Source organism: Ixodes scapularis, unplaced genomic scaffold (genome assembly GCF_016920785.2).
Source record: "Ixodes scapularis isolate PalLabHiFi unplaced genomic scaffold, ASM1692078v2 PGA_scaffold3__209_contigs__length_174095766, whole genome shotgun sequence".
Lineage (NCBI taxonomy): Eukaryota > Metazoa > Arthropoda > Arachnida > Ixodida > Ixodidae > Ixodes > Ixodes scapularis.
This window is the reverse complement of record NW_024609868.1, coordinates 119,289,467-119,309,720: the sequence shown is the minus strand read 5'-3', so window position 1 is coordinate 119,309,720 and position 20,254 is coordinate 119,289,467. Positions and strand designations below refer to the sequence as shown.

The 20,254-nt window shown below is 45.0% G+C and overlaps 2 protein-coding genes across 2 annotated transcripts in view; one reads left to right on the top strand and one right to left on the bottom strand.

Annotated features, from left to right (window-relative positions):
• Positions 1 to 7,496, top strand: part of LOC8041454 (rab-like protein 6) — a 49,084-nt gene extending 41,588 nt beyond the window's left edge. The window contains exons 16-17 of the mRNA XM_042292609.1: positions 1,232 to 1,341; positions 3,768 to 7,496. Of these exons, the coding sequence (XP_042148543.1) occupies positions 1,232 to 1,341; positions 3,768 to 3,986 (329 nt within the window). The 3' untranslated portion in view covers positions 3,987 to 7,496. The remainder of the gene's footprint in view (positions 1 to 1,231; positions 1,342 to 3,767) is intronic.
• Positions 7,497 to 10,037: 2,541 nt separating this feature from the next.
• The window catches only part of LOC8041456 (ras-related protein Rab-14), a 36,361-nt gene continuing 26,144 nt past the window's right edge, over positions 10,038 to 20,254 (bottom strand). The window contains exons 7-8 of the mRNA XM_029974625.4: positions 19,757 to 19,908; positions 10,038 to 11,172 (exon numbers count right to left, since the gene is read on the bottom strand). Of these exons, the coding sequence (XP_029830485.1) occupies positions 19,800 to 19,908 (109 nt within the window). The 3' untranslated portion in view covers positions 10,038 to 11,172; positions 19,757 to 19,799. The remainder of the gene's footprint in view (positions 11,173 to 19,756; positions 19,909 to 20,254) is intronic.

Sequence of the window (20,254 nt, the reverse complement as noted above, 5' to 3'; positions counted from 1 at the left end):
CAGCATTAATGACCCACTTTATACTTAAAAGTTTTGTAGTACCCAATGCCCATTGCACGTGCGCTCTGCAAAAAACAAAAAAAAAAAACCCTATAACGAAATGTTGTCATAGCACTGTCAATACCAAGAGCTTGCGCCGGGAGACATGCTGCCACGCGCTTTGGAACAAAAATGGGGCAAAAGCAAAATGAAACAAAAGAAAGGAGTTCAGAACAAAACAGATGTCTATTTTTTTTTGAATGCTTTGTTCATGCACTTTACTACTCTACGGTGTCTGAACCCGATGCCCACCGACTTCGCCGTGACGTGTCGCAGCTGTCGTTGCGACTCTACTCTGGATTAACGCTGGACCGCTCAATTTTTTTGTGCTGTATGTCACGCACACAGTAAGTATCGAGGTTTCAGAGTCTTTTTTAAGTTTGCCTATGGTTTCATATCTGGATGGATGTATACTAATGACTTTACATTTTATAACGGGCAGTAGCTTGCACTACTTACCTAAAAAAAAAAGAAAGTTAAAAAAAATTATTTTTCTTTTTCCTCCCATCCTAAGCCATTGCACACAAGGTCGTGGGAGTGATCGCCTGGAAGACCTTTGTGGGATCGGTCAAAAAAAACTAAAAACAGCACCCCCTGCCTCACCCTCTTCGGCAAGGGAGTTGCCAGTTTCCCGGCGGTCGAACCTTGTCGGCATCACCCCAACACCAGATCTAGTGGGTTACAGGGTCGAGACTTCTGGCCGAGTTTCACTTACGACGAGACTTCACTCGACGAAACAAAAACTAGGAGGGCGACATTGCATTTGCTTTAATTATCTTTTTAACTGTAAGAAGTTCCAGTATTGATCCTATAATTACCCTAAAAGGACCGTGAAATGGAAGCCGGGGACTGTTGGCTGCAGTCACTTTTGATATTGATTTTCTTGCTCTACTTCCGAGTCCGAGATCTTCTCTGTGCCTGGCTTCCAGCAAGCGCGGCCGCAGCCACTGACAGGATGAGGACGGCAGGGTGGCGCTTTTGGATGCTCTGCCTCTTGTGCATGCTCCTGCTTCCCACTACGCTTTGGCAGAGTGTGCACGCTCGAAGGCCACGAAATGCCGAAGTGTTATGCTGGATTATCTGTCAGTAGCTGTACGTGAATTATTTCTCACCTGGAGATAATTTTTTCTTCGTTTAATTACCGGCAACAAACGCGCTAATGGCTGCTGCGACACTTGACCCCTGTTTGCAGCTCCAGCCACAAGGCAGCCGGTGCTCCAGAGCCAGCCGGAGGAACCCGGGGCGGAGGGCGACGTTGCCGTGCCGGCCAAACCCAAGAAGCACAGGCACAAGTCTAAGAAGGTTTGTGCGCGCCGACTCTGGCTCATCTTATTTGAAAGTTGTAATGACAACGTCAGCGCTCGAAGCATAGCGCGACGATGGAGTGCCAACTGCGTACAAAAACGGGGAAAATATTTAATTGCATACAAAGCAACCCACTTATAACGATAATGAGAAAGCCCGGAATTCGAATCGTTATAACTGATTATCGTTGTATCTGGACTAGAAACTGATCATTGCCAGTCTAGAAACTCTAGAAACTGTTTATTATAAGCGGTACATTGTTATATGTGGTATTGTTATAGGGAGGATTCACTTGCGGCCATAGCTGTGTGCGCAGTTGCTGAGCGCGTGCTGATGGCAAGCTTCCACAGTTATTTTTCAACGTGCAATCCACACCGTCAAGCTCGCCGGTCTTAGCACCCGATTAGTATGAGCTCCTTCTGAGCATGCGCTCTAAACAGCACCCACAAATATGGCGTCCAGTGAATAGCCTCTATAAGTGGGTTGCACTGTATTACCACTGCGATTTGGCTTCGCGACAGTTCAGTGACAGTTCACAACTTTCTGGTACTACACTAGTCTTAACCGCCCGCATGATTTCACTGTCCGAAAGTGAACTGCGGACAATGGCCGTTTGTCTACTTCATTGAGCCTAGCTTTGTTGACCGTGCGAGCCGTGCAGCCACAATGGTCATATCTTCCTGAGGTAAAACTCAATGGACAATGTTGCTATGCCAACCTGTCCTTGGCTTGGCAGCCTGGCTGGCTTGGCTGAACTGTTCGCTCCTTTTCAGAAAACGGCAATGAATAATGACTCTGCAGGTGTCATCCATTTCGAGCTTGGGTTTCTGCAGTTGTGGTTTAACTGGGTCCCAAAGTTACCGTAGCCTTTAAATTATTGCGCAACCTTTTCTATAGCATTGCACATACAATTGCTGGAACCATACCCATACTGAAGTTAGCTGCACTTGAAACTAAATTTAAGAGTTGACTGTACAGTTGAGTCCGGCTACAATGAAATTCATGGGACACAGGAAGCATTTGTTGTCGCGGGATCTTCATTGTCGTGAAACAGGAAAACAGCATCGAGATATTAGTTGCTGCAACACATGAACATTACAGAAAAATTGGCTTCATGTTGGGCTATTTTAGCAAATGCTGCGGTAGTTTTATGGAGTCATCGTTGGCAAAACGTGTCATGAAACTAAATAAAATAATACTTTAATGTTCCACAAGTCTTTCAACCTTAGGATTGTTACTGTGGTGATTACGCAATTTCACTGTACGCAAATGCAGTGTGGCGATTGTTGGTGGCATTGCAGTGGCTATCGTGGTTGTTGCTGTTTTTGTTGTTCTTGACGGTGTTGCTGCTGTCTTCTGCAATGGGCGTTATACAGGGCAGCGGTTTATGTACCGAGAAGTACGCTACAAAGTCCGTGCGGCATTGTCTGGGAACGCCTCGCACCAAGATGCAAGCGATGGTGGTCGTGTTTGCTCCCTGGTTCAGTCCCTGGCGCCAATTGCAGTTTTTTTATTGTTTAGCGGTCACGGACTGACCGACCTACACATTTCGCTTTACGCAGCTCCTGAGGTTGCTTGGCCATATAAAGCAACAGCATTAATAAATCAATCCGTCCAAACTGTTTGCATTTTTTAAAGTGATAGCTTTAAGGAGCTCGTGTCGCAGAAAAGCGGGCATCGATGAGACGGGAAAATCCTGATTGGTCGATAGGGTCACGACGTCGCAGCCACATGACCTCGTGCAGGAAATTCAAACAACACTCGTGATATCACACGTGGAATGAAAGTGATTAAAATATGCCATGTAATGCGAATTAAAGGTCGCCGCATGTCTTAAATGATTTGATTTCATAAAGTAATCCATTTGCCTTAAGAAAAAATTTGAAAAATTTTAGGCAGAGGCGATACTCAAAGCCACGACCCTTCGGTTGACACGCTTGCACGGCTTGGGAATAAGCAAGCTTAAGCGTCCTCCTGTAGTTGTCTTTACGAGTGATAACATTTTTGTCGATATCAATGCCAACAAGGATGTGCCGAAATTGTCCATGATATTTGTGTTTTTTTCAGTTGTGCCCTGGAACCAATGCACTTTTTAGCCTTTAATTGTTCTTATAATTCTTATTCCTCATTGTTTTTTGAGGATAATAAAAGAAAATACAAAATGGGCATTTTTCCACAAACGTGTAGAACGATTCCCGATTCGCTGATAGACAGTATCAGCAACTCGGAAGCAGTTTTGTTGGCATTCTAACAAGCCACACATTACATGCTTCTCAGAGTTATTCAGATACCATAGAGATGTGCCAAAATTTTACTTAACTTTTAAAGTACTATGTTGGACTTACGGGTCGCGGTTAGGTCATTTCTCGAGTTGCTCTTTTGTCACAAAGAAAACAAAGGTTAAGCCCACGGCTGTCCCGCAGGAGGACAAGGAGCGCAGCCAGAAGCACCGCAAGGAGGGGTCCTTCTCCAAGGGCACGGAGGATGCCGAACGCAAGCCCAAGAAGAAGTCTCAGCGCAAGCAGCGCGCCAAGCCCTCTGCCGACGACAGTTCTTCGGACGCAGAGCGGCTGGAAGCCTTCCTGGGCGCAGCGGACGCCCCCGGGTTGGAGAGAGCGGCAGAGGCCTACGAGTCCCTCTGAGACGTCGCCGGCGAGTCTCGAGCGGAGGCCGTCGCCGCCGCTGCGGTTCCCGGGACGCGTCTCCGACCGGTGCGTTTACCGCATCCTCGAAAGCAGCCTCTCGACTTCCGCCCGACTGCGTCGCAGAGGCGTCATGCCGTCGCCGCCATGTTCCCGGCGCTTCCGCAAGACCACTTTCGATGCACAGGCGGGATGGGACGCCAAACACGCCGGTCAGAGACACGTTCCAGGCAATGCAACACTGCCGAGAGGGCGGACACGGCTGCGTCCTCGTGCGATGGTCTGACGTCGACTCTGCAGCCAAACGGGGGACGAGATTCCATCTCCGAAAGGGACACTACGCCACGCGTTTGTCGACCGTTTGCCCGAATCGCCGAGCCCTGGAAGCCTTTTTTGTTTTTCCCATTGCTTCGCAGAAGCGAGGGCAACGGGCCAGCGCACGGCGGAAGTGGCGGCGAGACGACTGTGGATGCTCGGGACATGGGGCGTTGGTGCCACTGTATGAAGCCAATTGGTACGAGTCAGCCGTTCTGACCTATTATGTTTCCGTCGCCGGAAGAGATGGCGAGATGGGCGTTCCATGGGATGGTCTGGGCAGACAGTGGGCAACTCAAGATTGTGTTGGAAAGAAAATGTCTGTAGCACTTTGTGCGTGAGCGAAGCGGAAGCTACGAGGGCAAGCTTAGTGCTTTCGACGTCCCTTTCGAGCACATGTGTTTGTGCGGTGCGGTTCGGGGCAGCTTGCTCGCGTTTGTAGCTTTGGCTTTGCTCGCACGAAGTGAAGCCATCTATAGCGGTTGGTAAAGGAATCTAAACACGGTAGAGCAGCTCAAGGCATACCTCATTAGTGTCCGTCATTTGAGAGTGCACGCATCGGCAATCGTCCCATTCCACGACTACGATGGCTATCCATCACTGACATTGCAGTAAACTCTCGCTCGTCAAGTTCTGAATTCTCAACAAAGAAATTTATGCAGATTTTTGCTACAGCGAACTTGGCTTTCCAGAGAAGATAAGCCCTATGCAGCGAGATTTTACTGCAACGGTAATGACTGTATTGGTTTTCGATGTACTGTTATTGATCGTTAGCGTGTCCGCTGTGTTTTCTCGGAGCACGTGTAGCTGCACAATTTAAGAGTGCTCGCAGGTTTACTTTTCTATTTGCATACAGTATGTTGTTTATTGTTGGTCTGCATGAAATGGAAATGTGTGAAAGGGTACAAAGTTGAACTTTGGGTGGTTACGTTTCCTTGTTCCTCTATAACTGAAGACAGCCGCAGTTGGAATTTGTGTCTAGATGAGCACGATAATAGAGTCCTTGAGCTCCGCATGTCCAGGTGGTTCTATGGTCCCTGCATGAAATGTGGTTGCATTTCGCGATAGACTATAGAACTCGAATCTTATCGAACTGTGAAGATTAAAAAATGTGAATGTTTCCATTTATAGTTATAGCAATATATTTTTTTATGGATGGATCTGGTTTAGTTGGACGCAAAGAGAAGTTAATTTATTCTGTTGTGGTTGCACTCATTCTTTACCTCGTGTAAGGGGTTGGCATCCTCTGTTGCACCCTTGGCTCAATTCCTTCAAAAGGTAGCAAAAAAGGGAAGGAACTTGTGAGCTCCGAACAAAACACATTTGTAAAAGGATGCACAAACCTTTCTGTGCTCAATAACAGAGGAAACAACCAAAAGCCCTGTAAAACAGACTTTGTTCCCTGCACCCTTAGTGCTTTCATCTAGACAGTCATCTCCCCTTGATATGGCCCAACTGTTTCTCGGAACTAATGGGATGCACCTAACTGCATGCCACTGATCATAGATATGCAGTCCAAACTGATTCGAATGGAATGAGCTGAGTCATTCCTCACCTTCACAATGTGAAGATGACGCCAGGAATGCCACCTGCCCCTGCATTGCAAGATCTGCGGTTGACACTGAAATATTCGACTAAGCTTTTGCTGAACTTAACCGAGCGAACATTGCTGTCGGCATCTGAAGAAAGTTCGGCAAGTTGTTCCCTCCAAGCGGTGTAACCCTCTTCTCCACAAGCATGTTTAGCTTTTTCTTGCTTCCAGCCTTCAATCTCTCACTGTCCCTTTAGCTCCTTTTTTCTGTCAAGCTGTCATTGGCAAAGAGGGCATAGTAAAATGACCAGACTATAAAATGGATGCCGCAAGAAAGCGTCGTTTTGGTTCAGCCTCGTCAGGTGCATTCTTGTTTCTTTTTAAATTTACATGGGCAATAACCAACGGAGCATGCATTCTAATGCTTCAAATTTGAAAGCTAAAACGTCTCCGGTTCTTAAGAAATAAAATATCAAATAAGCACAGCATATGCTGGCAGATTTTCGGCAAGTGTTGATTGTAACAGGTTCCCTTCTTTTTTCTATTGTATTCTAAACCAAAATGTTATATTGCATTAAAAAAAACACTTCATTACTGTAAGAATTTTGTGCAAATACTCGGAGGCTTGAATCTAGGGGGCGGTCCTTCCAGCATAGTAAATGTCTTCAGGAAGCAATGTATTTTTCCTCATTCCTTTTTTTTGTTTGCTCTAAAACTCAACCACGCTATGCCACTCACTAAATTCACAGCCCTTTCTCGGATACCGAATTAGGCCGAAAACATCCAGCAGTTTTACTAAAGTTATCAGCCATGCCAAACTATGAAGCACGTATTCCCAGCACCGCGGGTAACACAGCTGGAGCGAGAGGCGCGTTGACACCACACGACACAGCACAGCCTCGTCATTGGCCAACTGCAGCTGGTGCTGTCTGCTGTTTTCAAAACACTTTTCAATGCCAAAGGTTTGACTACAGCAAGAAAGTATTCCATGCTTTCAAGGGCCGATTAAAAGAAAAGAGAGGAAGGGCTAATTTAGTTTGCAAGAACTGTATTGTGCAAATGGAGTCTATAAGGATGGGCAACCTCTTGGGGCCATGCGGCTACCAATTCCGCGGCCAGTCGAACCGTACAACAGATCTTGCTTTAGTAGCGGGGTATTTTAGAGTATCCACAATCATACTTGTCACCAGGGTAATGACTTGGAGGCATCTGTTACAAGATACAAGCAGCATTCCTGGATTCATTTTAAACCGGATTCCGGATATTTGGCAAGATCGGAGCACCACGAGAGGCTGCCCTGTTTCTCTTGCGAAATTGTTCCATGGAAAACAAACGCCTACAGGACAAGTCGTCGGTGCTCGCAAGAACGCTATCTCGTGTGCAGTGGTGTTGGTGCATCTTTTTAGGATTGTTCACACGAGCAACTTTCACTAGCCCAAGTGTGCCAAAGCAAGATTCCTTTTGCCCCGTGTGTGCATGCAGGTTTTGTTACTTTCTGCGAGATTCAGCTGTACAACATTAAAGGATATACTTCTAATTTAATGCATGGTTTGATGTCATTTACAGCTCGTTTCACGATGGCGAATTAAAGGGCTCGCAACGAAGGCACGAAAAATCTTCTGGCTCAGTTGTGTTGTCAGTGAATAAATGATATCCAACTGAAATGGTTGTGCCTGACAGTTTAAACATGAATGTTGTCTTTCTTCCTTAAACTGGAACCAATGGTAGTTTTTGCCTGGAACGCTGCGACAAAAATTTGCTTTCAACGTAGACTGCCGCTTTAGCCCCACAGGCCTGCTTTATTACGGGAGCGACATCAATGCCTGCTTACTTTCAGGGTTTGCAGATTTGTTTTTGCTGCAATGATGTCGGTAATCCAATCCAATAGCGTGGGCAGTGTTCTGCGTCTAGATAAATATATTCCTCCTGCAAGGCTTGGGTTTCTGCTGTTTAAAGACAACTGCAATTCTTTTTTCTTTTTTTTTGATTCCAGAAAATGGTTTCCCGAAAATTGAATGTGCAAATTAATATAACCGTGAGATACTGAGCAAATGCCCACTCGAAATTTGAAGATAGTCGCAAGAATATAGAAGATGGGCCTATGTGAGGTCACATATTTTACATATATATGTACTGGCCATATTTTTTCAGATGCTTCAAATTTTGGGGGTGTGCACTTTAAATGGATGGATGCACAGTATTCTGCGGTAGGTTCTTTAACGAGAAAGACAAGGAAAAAAAAGTTAAAATTCAGAAAAGCTCGGCATCACGCCAATCTCCTGTAGAGGTAATTGTAGCGACAATCTAAAGTTCTAAATTGACAGACTCTAAGGGGGGACATGGGCCTAAATTTCAAATATTTTTGAAAAAATTCATTTTTCAGTTTTGAGGTTTTCGGTTTTAGAAACTAATTATACACCCTTACACCAAATTTGATAACCATACGCCAAATAGTTGCGTTGATATAAAATATTTTCAACACATTGTGAGGCAGTAACAAAGTAGAGAAGTTCAATGTTTGAATGCATTTTTCTCAGTTCTAGTTTTTGCTGCAAATTTCATATGAAGAAATCTTGTTCGAAGGTAAAAGTATTCTGATACCACAATCAAGATGTTTCTGAACTGAAATTTACTGGGGAATCGGGCTATCTACTTTATTTTGTTTTAAGTTGAAGCCCTCAGTGATAAAAAACTAAGTTTTCAAAAATTGACACAGGGTAGAAAATGCTTTTTATTTTTTGAGGTAACAACTCTTCCTGAAATATTTACATTTGAGTTATAAAAACTAGATAGCCCGAAGTGCCACATCCCCCACTTTATATTCAAGCAGTCAAAATGGTGCTTAATAGCTTCATTTGCATATCAGATTTCTTAACAAAAAGTGACATATCATCTTATGCACGTATGTAGATTTGACCTAGGGAGCTGAAAGTTTGCACAGTACACCTATGTCTGAAGTTAAATATCCCCTGCAAATTTCATTTTAATCACTTCAGTAGTTCGACCTCTAGCCAGTGTCCCCTGCAATGGTGATTGTCTGCACATATCCTAAACGCCGCACGTTTTGACGTGGAACCATTGCCTCCATGTTTGTCAATACGATTTCCTAGCATGCACGACAGATTACAATACAGTTGAACCTCGATTTAACGAAGTGACTGGGACCCGCTAATTATTTCGTTAAATCGGGATCTTCGTAAAATCCAGGAAGGGAGACTTCGCGCTTAGGCTGTGCGAGGAATCTGAATTTGTTCATTAAATCGGGAAATTCGTAAAATTGGGTTTCGTTAAATCGAGGTTCAACTGTACATCCATTAGCACTACAGAAACAAACTGCGATTGCAGCATCTCGAGCCAGTGCGCGTCCACTCGCGCCAGTGCCCGAAATTGTTTTCTACGGTCGCAGACTGGATGGGAACGACAGAGAAGCCTTTCGGTTGTCCCGCCCTTTCGACGTTTCGTAAGCTCAGAGTCTGCGTGCACAGGGGGGGCAGGGCACCTAAAGGATTCTTGGTAGGCACACTCTGTTTCACGAACGTCTACGGTGCGAACAAAGGCGCTGGTTCTCGTTAGCACAAGAACTAGCGCATGGAAGGCTTTATCGAAAGCCACGCGCTCGCGCCCGTACCTTCGTCGGCACTGCAGATGTTTGCGAGATCGACTGTACCGGTTCCACACACGAGCAGTCTCCATTCAAAACGTGGAGAATGCAGAAAATCCTCGCCGCAGATGGAAGGCATTTTTGATTGCGAGCAACGAGCAAACGTCGACCTTTCTCAACACCTGGCTAAAAACTACCACTTCCCCAATCGGCGTGCACGGTAAGAAAGTGGGCGACAATCCCACAAACGGCTCGAGACTGTTTGTGAAGGAGCTTAGGCTCCCACGGGAAACGACTCGCCTGGAACAAGGTCTTCCGTGAAGCCACTACACGGGCGTCTCGCCTCCCAGGCGCTGCACTACGCTGGCCCCCTGAACTGACAGAGCGGTGGAAGCTATGTGCTTCGCTGGGCCGGTCGCGTCTGTTTTGCCACATGATCGCGCCCCGCCCACACCTGCGTGCGGAGAACGGGGTCAGGCGACGAGGGGGAGGCATTCAATCGGTTCGGCGAGCCCCTAGCTTCCACCGCTCCGACGGCTCGGGGGTGAACAGAGCATAGAGTACAGTCTATGCAGTCCCAACACAGTACAAAGAGCCCGTGGCATAGCAAGGTTGTCTTTTTTTTTTATTAGCAATATCACTCGCGAAGTGCCAACCAGTTTTCTTCTACGAGGTGAAGGGTAACACTCGGGACATCCAACCTCGTTCCGTTTCTCGTTCCTTGAAGTACAATTTTCGTTCTTCTAATCCCACCTCCCCACTCTTTCGAGGAAACCGAAGAGGAACGCCTACACCTTGCCGCGTGGGGATGCTACCGCCTGGTTAATGCTTTCTCCTCTCGCGTCGACGGATCTCTAGTGGCAGACGGCACCGGACGTCGCCCAAGGGGCCCACACCCTCCTCGACCTCCGATTGCCGCCGCCGACAAAGGCTACCGCTTAAAAGTTTGTACCCGGTTTGTCACGACGGAAAAGAAAAGAGGGCGGGACTCGTGGAAAGGAATAATACTAATAAAAAAGGGTATCACATTCAAACAAACTCGACAAGCGAAAAGACACGCTTCGTTGAGACTTCGGCCTTCTTCGACGACTGGGTGGGGGGGAAACGAAAGCGCAAAGCCCTATTTTACAGCGAGCCGCCGTCGACCGCCGAAAAGCGAGAAATGCCGGCAGAGAGAGCAGACTACGGCTATTCGCTCCCGAGCTCTGGTTTAATAAATCGCGGTCGGCCTTCAAAGACGAACCTTGGAGGAACGCTCGTAGGTAGGAACCGGCGGCCGTTTCCGAATCTCTGCACTTTTTCTTCCGCGGCGAAGATGCGACCGACGCGACGAGCGACGTGTTGCGACGGTAAGGAATGTCTGGTACAGGCTACCCAAGAGTCCGGGCCCTCTTCCGGCAGCTCTGAAGAACGTGCACGGTTTACCGGTGGACAAAAGCGAACGAGAAGAGCCGGAAAAAATTGACCGAGCGACCTCTCGTTCCGACGTCCCCGCGCCGTGCCTCGCACTTCGAGGTAATGTGCTTGGGGAACGGGTCTTGCCTCTTTGGAAACCACGCATTTGTTGCCGGTGTTACGAGAAACGTTACCATAATAAAAGAAAAACAAAAATATATATAGAGAGCATCACTGCCATTTTCCAAACTCCTTTCCCTGCCCCCATTCTTCCATGGTGTGTCACCGAAAAGTCCGTTTCCTCTGTCGTTGGGTTGACTCCGGGGCTGTGGCAGCACCTCGCACTGAAACGGTGAACGAGGCATGAGTCCACAACTATGTCGTCGGCTTTTTTCAAATTCCGCTATGTCATCAGCTTTCCCCTAAACGATTTCCACTGTATCATCAGCTTTTTCCCAAATAACTTCCACTGTCATTAGCTTTTTTCCAGAGAAACCCTTAGTTACCAGCTTTTCCCCAAACAACTTCTGCTGTCATCAGGTTTTCCCAAATGCCACTGCACTGCAATCCACTTAAAACAATAACGAGAAAATTCAATCGTTATAACTGATTACCATTGTACCTGGACAAGAAACTGATTGTTTCTAGCCTAGAAACTTTAGAAACTGAATGTTATAAGCAATACATCATTATATGTGGTACTGGTGGATTGCACTGTATATGTCATCAGCTTTTCTAGAAAAAATTCCACAATGTCATTAGCTTTTCCCCTAAAAATTGCACTATGTCGCCAGCTTTCACCAAATAACTTGCGCTATGTCATCAGCTTTTCCCCAAACAATATCAGCTATACCATCTGCTCTCCCCCGAACAATTTCCGCTACATCATCCATTTTCCCCAAACAATATCTATGTCGTCCATTTGTCCCCAAACAACTTCCGCAAACGAAGAGGTACTGCAATTGGAGGTAAAAGCTAATTTATAATCAATTTAATTGCCATACTATAGCGTTATCTGACATTCATTCCTAAGCGGCTAGAAATAGAAGTAGCATATGGCACTTTGAAAGGGAGATCCTGGTCTTGAACATTCTTTTGTCGTTCCTGATCTAATTTCTAATAAATTTTCATATCTACTCTTAATACCTTCATCAAAAATATGTGGCACAAAGTATGTCAGCATGCTCTACAAGCAGCAGAAAGTGCAACAAAAAAATTGTTTTAATTTTAGCATCAGTCTAAAAAAAAATATTACGAGTTGAAATTTTCTTGCTGATAATCTGAAACATGTTTTAAGTAAATTAAAAAATGTTGTAGTTAACATTTTTAACCCATTCACTACCGGGCTGTCTGTACCCGTCTGTTTTTCCCCTTAAACAGGGCCACACTGGACATGACTGTTTTGCTTGTATAATAAGCTTTTACAGTAAAACTCGGTGCAGAAAACAAGGAAACATGTTTATTTACATGCTTAAAGGCCGCTATACAAACGGGACGTTCTGCAGGGAAGAACCTTCTCTCCCGAAGCTGGGGGACGGGGAGGGAAAGGGCCAGCATTGGATGGAAAGAGCGTCTAGAGAATGGGATTAGCCTCGGGGCGAGCCATCCTCTTGAGAGGGAGTGGGGACGGAACAAAGCTGCCGTGGGGGTTGCGGCTACCAGGTGGAAGAAAGATAAGCTTGTCAAACGGCGACCTCGGATGCGAGGACGGGCACTGCTTGATTAGCTGGACGACCCAGTGCGGTCTACTGGCTCTAGAAGGTGACTCGGATGAAGAAAAGCCGTTTTGCTTCAAAACTCTAAAAGTATTGTAGAACAAGAACTCTTGCCACAAATAAAAATAACACATGCATGAAAAACTACGAAGGCACCTAAGCTTTCTCCTATGATGTGAGAATGCGTGAGCATTACAGGCAGAGCTATGTTGGTGCAACTTGCAAAAAAGAAAGAAAAAAAAAAGTTATGTTGGCGCAACGGATAGCGCGCTAGTTTCACGATCAAGATGGCCTAGCTTCGAAACCGGGCAGGGGATGTTATTTTTCTCGTGTTCTTTTTTTTATTTCGTTTATTATTATTTTTTTTTTTTGGTTCGGTAACGTGACAAGAAAAATCACATGAACAGAAATTTTTTTTTGGCCACGTCACCAGATTTTTTTTTCTTATATCTCCTTTTCTTGCCTTTTTTTTTTCCTTTTTTTTTTGTTCACGCTCCTTTTCGCAAAACTCTTCGCACCTATTTCGCGTTACTTAGGCGTTAGCCAAATCATTTTATTTATGGCAGGGAATTCTGCCGTACGTATCTTATGTTACTATTACCAACCCTGGCTTGCAATTCGCATAGAGAATTTCGTCCGGCAACCAGTTTGGGAATGACTAGGCCAAAGTTCTTATAATTTTTTTGAGGTAAAAGCATAATTTCGGCCTCGTTATCCGTCGGTCTCTATGATTGGCTCTTCAAGTATCTTTTGGGAAGGTAGACGACAGGCATTTTTAGAGAGCACGTGTGTTGACCAGAGTGAACATTGCTGAAGCGCCTCCAGTGTGATTTTGGCCATGAATAACTGGAGGTCCCGGGCAAACCCACCTAATGTAGAAAAGTATCTACCTTTCTGGTTTCATAGAGAGCTATAAAAGCCAGAAGGGACAAATCCCAGCCGAGTCAAACTACCGGCTTGCAAACGCAATCGTGTTGATAATAGCGCAAAGGAGTTTGTATGACTCTCTTGGCGGTGTACAGAGGGTAAAGGAACGTAGGTAATATATGCTTTTGGCTAGTCACCTCACGAACGGTTGGGAATTGGCTGCAGATATCCATTTCGCTTTGTTTTATTACCGGGATTATATCTTGATTTCTGTGTTCCTAATCTCACAGACAAAACGAAATCGCTTTTCTCGTGTGGCGTCACGGCGGGGAGACAGAAATCAATCAGTGTACCGAAATTCGACGCTTGTGCTCGTTTTATAGCGCTTTTTAAAACTGTGCGATCACGACTGTGCAACGTCAACATTGCATAAACTGCCGTTACTTACTCGTATTGCATCGTGAGGGAACGAATGCGATAGTATTGCATTCACTCAACCAGCTATACGAGTTTTCAGATCCTTCCAGGTATGCGATTCGTGTTCTGCGAGTGGTACCTCAGCTAAATTAAAAAGCAAAATCCACGTTAAGAAAAAAAAAAAGAAAGAAAAAAAGCTTTACGGTGACTCGAGCCACTCCTGCGCCGAATCATGTTTCACGTAAGCGTAATCTTGGGTTCGATGCACGACGAGGGGTCTTCAGTCATAAAAATATTTTGATTACGATTATTTGCAGCGCTAAAAATTTGAAAGCCAAGCAGTGAAGACAACGGTGTTCTTAAAAATATTATATACATTTTATTTTACACTGTTTGAACACGCTGCCGTCGTTATGTTTTTGAATTATTGGCTAGCTTGTGGCGGACAGGGAGGTCTTGCAGGACCATATGATAGGAGGACCTACACTAAACCTGCCGCGCTTCGAAAAATGTTAGTCCAATGCATACAAGCTTGTTCAAGGCGGACGGAGCGTTGCGCATCCGACAAAGTGCATTCGGTCGCTGCCCGCAGCGTGTTTTTTTTTTTGAGCAGCGAAATAATTTTTAGTTAAGCAGCAGTCCCCCTCTTCGGCGGGTTAAGCCGGATTAATGGAGGCGTCTCCTAATCCATTCTCCGTGTTGGCCCCTCGGAGGAGGGCGGTAAACAGGTGGCAGAGGGCGGTGAAGGGAGGAAAGAAGGGCAGGAGAGGAGGAAACGCAAAAAAGTGGAAAGCGCGAACTGTACGGCGGCCTTTAAGTGGTTCGATCAAGTCTTTAAATCAATAGGCCCTCGCAGATTCTTTCTAGTATGAAAGGTCTCGAAGCACTCCATCCTCGGTCGCTTAGGCGTCACACAACCAGTGTGCTCTTGTCATGATTCGGACTCTGAACTGCTGTCGGAACCGCTCCCGTCGTCGACAGAAGGCTCCGAAAACTCACTATCCTCACCAGACGTCCCGTCATCATCGCTGTCAACGAAGACATCTATGATTTCATTGTCAGAAAAGCCACACCATACACTGGATGCTGCCATCTTCTCCCAGCAGGCAGCGATCGAGCGGGAAAGACGACACACAAAAGAACAAGCTCAAACAAACAACGAACAGAACGACCTTTGCCATCTGTTGGCAATGTACCTAAATACACTACCCCAAGTCTACATGGCACGCCACCTATGAATGGCTCTTTAAAACAAATTCATGCAGACCGGCGAATCGCCGGCCTTGGCAATATGGTCCCCGATGGCTTGCCCAGCGATTCGCCGGCTTTGGTAGCGAGTGGGTTAAAAAATAGTAGTCTTGTTGCACTCACTGACTGATTTATGAGGTGTTAAACCCTGAAAAATGTATTAGGTCCAAATTTTAGATCCTAAGATACCGTGGGCCAAACTTTGTTGTGACGAAAAAAAAGAATTTTGAGAAAACAGGAGCTTTTCAAAACATGCTTAAGAACATACATGGGTAAATTACTTTCAAAATGTAATTTAATTACAATTACTTAGCTTCCAAAGTAGTTTAACTACAATTACAATTACTACTACGCAAAAGTAGTTCATTGCAATTACAAATTACTTTTTAAAAATAATGCAATTACTTTACAATTACTTATTTCTGAGATTTACCCACCTTGGGCCATACAACTGTAAACGAGTTATATGGCCGCTGTATAAATGTATGCATTCTACTTTCCTTTTATGAAATTTGTTAAATGGATTATAGAACTTAATAGTTTGGAGTAATGAACTCCTGCGTTCTTATATTCTCAAAAAATAGAAAAATAAATGGCGACAAAATCCACAGGGGCGAGTTGAATCTCAGAGCTTATGCAAATGGTATCCAAGTCAAACCAACAAAAAATAAACTTAAAATAATACAAGGAAACAAATATGCGACAGTACTGGTATCATAAAACTCACGTAAAAATGGCTAATAAGAGATACTTGTAAATGACGTCAAACATTTAAATATACGACAACTTACGAAAACATTTCAGCCACGATGATTCGCTGCCTCTCCCTATCTGTGGACTTGTAACATGCCGGATGTGGGTAACCGTAGCACGCGAACTGTGGTCCCTTCCACAAAACTAGTGTTGCAATAGCAGCAACTCTATGGCCAGGGATTCTGGGTTAATTCAGTGCACGGTAACACCCGAAAAAATCTCCTGAGGTAGATAATAAATTTAGGATCGTCATGTAATCAATCATTAGGATAGCAATGACTGTATCGATGTTATGCGTCTCATAAAAAAAGACCGATTTGAATTTAGCATGGCAAGAACAACCTCGAAAAATTATGACACACTGTAAACGACTTTATTTTCGCGAATTTCGCGAATCGCCTACAATTCGCGAAAAATAAGTCCCGCGAGCAATTCCGGTTTTTTGTAAACACATTGGAATCTATATTGCGACCCCACCGCGTCGCGAAAATTAGAATTCACGAATTATTCCAAAACTGCGGCCTCTTAGACGCCTCGATTTCATGAGTTACTTGAGCGTGTTTCAGCTGGAAGATATAGACGAACCATTATTATTTTTTTTTATAACTAAGTATGCTTGAAAGTGACAAAAAAGTTGCCTACCTACAAATGTTTCCTTCCGCAAATTGGAGGTCGCCTTTCAGTTTGTTGAATTTGCTTTCAGAGACGGTGCGGAGAGTTTGCACCTCACGATTATATTTTTTACAATGCTGCTAATATGTTTAAAGAATTTTTGTAACAATGCCCCGGCAGCCTTTCCTTTTCCATTGTAGATAAGACTGTCGCAGGTTCTCAATGCAAAGCAGCAGTGCGCGCCTCGGGACGGTTCCACAGGCCAGGACGAGAGGACAACGCGTGGAGGGTCACGATAGAGGTGTAAAAGCAAAGTGCCAAGCCAAGCCCTCTATATATAAAAAAGAAGCCTTCAACGAACAACAAATGTAAAAACAAGCACCCTACAGTCTAAGGCCGCGGTTTGTAAGTTTTGGAATCCCATCCAATCAGGCTGACAAACGGTTGAAAGGGTTAGGTAGAGCGAACACTAAATAATGAAGATTTATACAAAAAGGTAGACGAGGATTGGGAGAAGCAAGAGCAGTGTAGCAACAACAGTTGGAAGTAAGGCCTGCAGGGTGAGTCGTGTTAATGAGACCTGCTGCTTCTTTGCTTCTTCGCCTCGTTGTTAAAAAGTAGCACGACTTACTGTTAGTGGTACCAACATACGAGATAGAGGAGAAGGGCGTGAAAAACTCATAAAGAAAAGAGAATAATTTCATGAACAAAAAAGACCCCACCCTTGACTGAAATATGTAAGCGAATATGCTAGCGACGAAGACGCGTAAGGAGAACCTCGAACCTCCCCGCCTCGACGCGATGATGTGATCGGAGCCAACCAGCTCGACTTCGACCCTCGATGCCCCCGTGTGGGAATGAGAAATAAGAAAGACCCCTAGAAACAGGAGAAACAGGAAGCGAACGAGACGAAGAGTCAGATCCAACTACGACAGGAACGAAAACGGACGCAAATGTAGCCCTCATTTATCAAATTATTTCTCAAATTCTTTATTAAATCGTTTTACAGTCTACAAAATCCTTCATTCCGTTCTATCCCAGCCTCTCTTTCCCATCCGTCTTTTTCCTTTTTTGAGCAGGTTGGGAGACACTCTCTCCCCTGTCGCTTTGGCTGTGCTGTCGTTCCGTGGCCAGGGGGGAAAAACGCCGCCTCCGCAAAATCTTGCAAAAGTAATTGTAATTGTGCCTGAAATTTAGCAATTACTGACGCTAGAAAGTAATTAAATTACAATTACAATTCCTTTTAGCCAAAAGTAATTATTGCAATTACAAATTACCAGGAAAAGTAATTAAATTACAGTAATTCAATTACTGTAATTGAATTACTACCCAAGTATGCTTAAGAACTGCCTCGATATGAAATTTTGAATCAATGTAACTGTATAAATCTGCACTTCCTGAGCGCAGTACTTGCAATACATGGTGTTTGCGACTTATAGTTTAAAAAAAAAAAAATGTCCTAAAAATTACTTAATTTTTTTTTAATTTTTGTGTTTGAAGAGTAGGGTCTCCTCTTAACAGCAATTTAATAACTAATGAATGGATGGCCTGTGACAGTATTCGAGGACGATGCTGACGTTTTTTTCAGCTCTTGCTTCCAAATCGTCTTTCTGCTAGCATCGCCCCGGCAATGATCATTGGCTGCTTATTAGGGGCGAAGCTCCTTAGGGGCTAGCCATGTCCGTATGTCCGTCCGCCGTCCGGCGTGCCCCTGCTCGTGAGTTCACGAGCAGGAGCTCGTGAGCTCCTGCTCGTCAGTTCAGCAGCAAGAGCAAGAAAAAAAAAATTAAAAAAAAAGATAAAAAAAAAATAGGGGGCTCTGAGATGCCATCCTATCCGTCTTAAAAAAAAGAAAAAGAAGAAAACCACACATCCTTCTACTGACATGAATGAAAACGGCACCATCAGCACTACCTATGACCAAAATCAGTATCCTCAGGACCACCCGAGCTTTGCCCCAATCAACATCATTCACCACATGGAGATGCGGTAATTTTTTAGTTAATAAACTATTGTTTATTAAAGGGGCACTGACACATCAAAACCATTTTTTTTTTATTATTATTCGAAACGACTGAAAACGATGCCAGGACACTACCCTCAAAATTCTAAACTTGGGAATTCAGTATTTTTGAAGTAAAAAAACAATTTCCAAATGCCGAATTTGAAGTGCCCATAAGTGCCTGTGCGACCCACGCCAGTGCAGCGACGTCAAATATTGCGGAGCCCTGCGAGTCGACCTTCTTTCACGCCTTCACTCCAAACGTTGCCAAACTGCCGTTGCCGCTGTGATGCCCAAAGCGAGGAGGTGAGAAGCGGGAGAGAAGGGCGCCAGCGGACCGGGGAAAACCAATTGCAGCCGCCTGCCTATCGCGTCGAGCAGACGACGCTTGACGTCTGAAAGGCTGCCTCAGCAAAGTCACAAACGAAACTATGAAACCCAGTTGTTTCGACGGTTTCCTTTTCGAAGTCTGAGACGTCGTCGGGCACCTAAAAAAAAACACTTTGTCCGATTCCCCAACTCACTGATCATCCTCTGCTATGTGCATCGAGCGCCGCCATGTTTGCCGAGGGAGGATACAAATCCAGGAGGCGACATCACACCAGACTCCAATTTTAAATATTAAAAAAAAAGGGCCGTAGTGTGTTCGCAATTGCGTTAAAAAATATGTTTTATGATTGCCGCTATTAAATGTCATAGAAATGTCGCCTACAAAGCTTCTAAATTTCATGATTTTTGACGTCACAAATCAAAAGAAGCGAGGAGGTGAGGAGTGAGAAACAAGGGCAACAAAAATTAAAAAGATGCGCACGTAACAAAAATTTTTTCGCGATGCAGTTATTTTTTTTTGCATGTCTATGACTCCAACTTACATCATTTTAGACGATAAAAAGAAATACGACCTTTGGGGTGCCAGTGCCCCTTTAACTAGTTATTGCATAAAATAAATGTCAAGATAACTATTCTGGAATAGGTTTTCCAACATTTTTGTTTGACACTATCTGGAAATAATAGGATGACAAGGAGAGTGTCACATCTCTTTGGTCAATACATTAGGTCCATGCACAAGTTTGTAATATTTTTTGGAGAAATTTAAACGCAGCACAGGGAGGGGGAAAAGGATGTGTTAGTGCACCGCTTACCCTTACCCACTTCGAGTAACCTATGCCATTGGTCGAACGCGTTACGCCAAACTAACGGCTGAGCTGCATTGCCGACGCTCTCTCCCACGGCCTTGCTACGGTGCAAATAACGCCAAGACAAGCGAGCAAGGCCCACGGAAGGCTCCCACGTAAGGAAGGGAAGAGAGCTGACCTGGGCACCGTCCACGGGAAGAGGCCCACCCCTGCCCCCTCCCCTAACATCCGCACGCCTCCTTGTCGGCCGTCGCCTCGCTCATCAGGTTGGCTGTGGTCCTGCTCTGGGGCTTGTGTTGCACCCCGGACTCGGCAGCATTCAGGTCCAGGCTGCACACGCAACGCGCCAAGGCAGAGTCACGCGATAAAGCAACACCGCTGCCTGCCGAGCATGTTAATGCACTTGAAGAGCCCCCGTTTCAGACCCCTGTCTGCGACCGTTTGAGACCCTGTTTAAAACCCTGTTAGAGACCCTCTTTGAGACTTTGCCACCTTGTACGAGAACCCTGCTCGAGAGCTGTACGGGGACTCTAAGAACCACTTGAGAACCCCCTTTGAGACCCTCTTGACACCCCACTTGAGACCCTGTGTGAAAACTCTCGTTGAGAAATAAACATTTGAGAACCTGTTAAAGAGCCTCTGTGAGACTATTTGAGACTGTTTGCAACCCAGTACA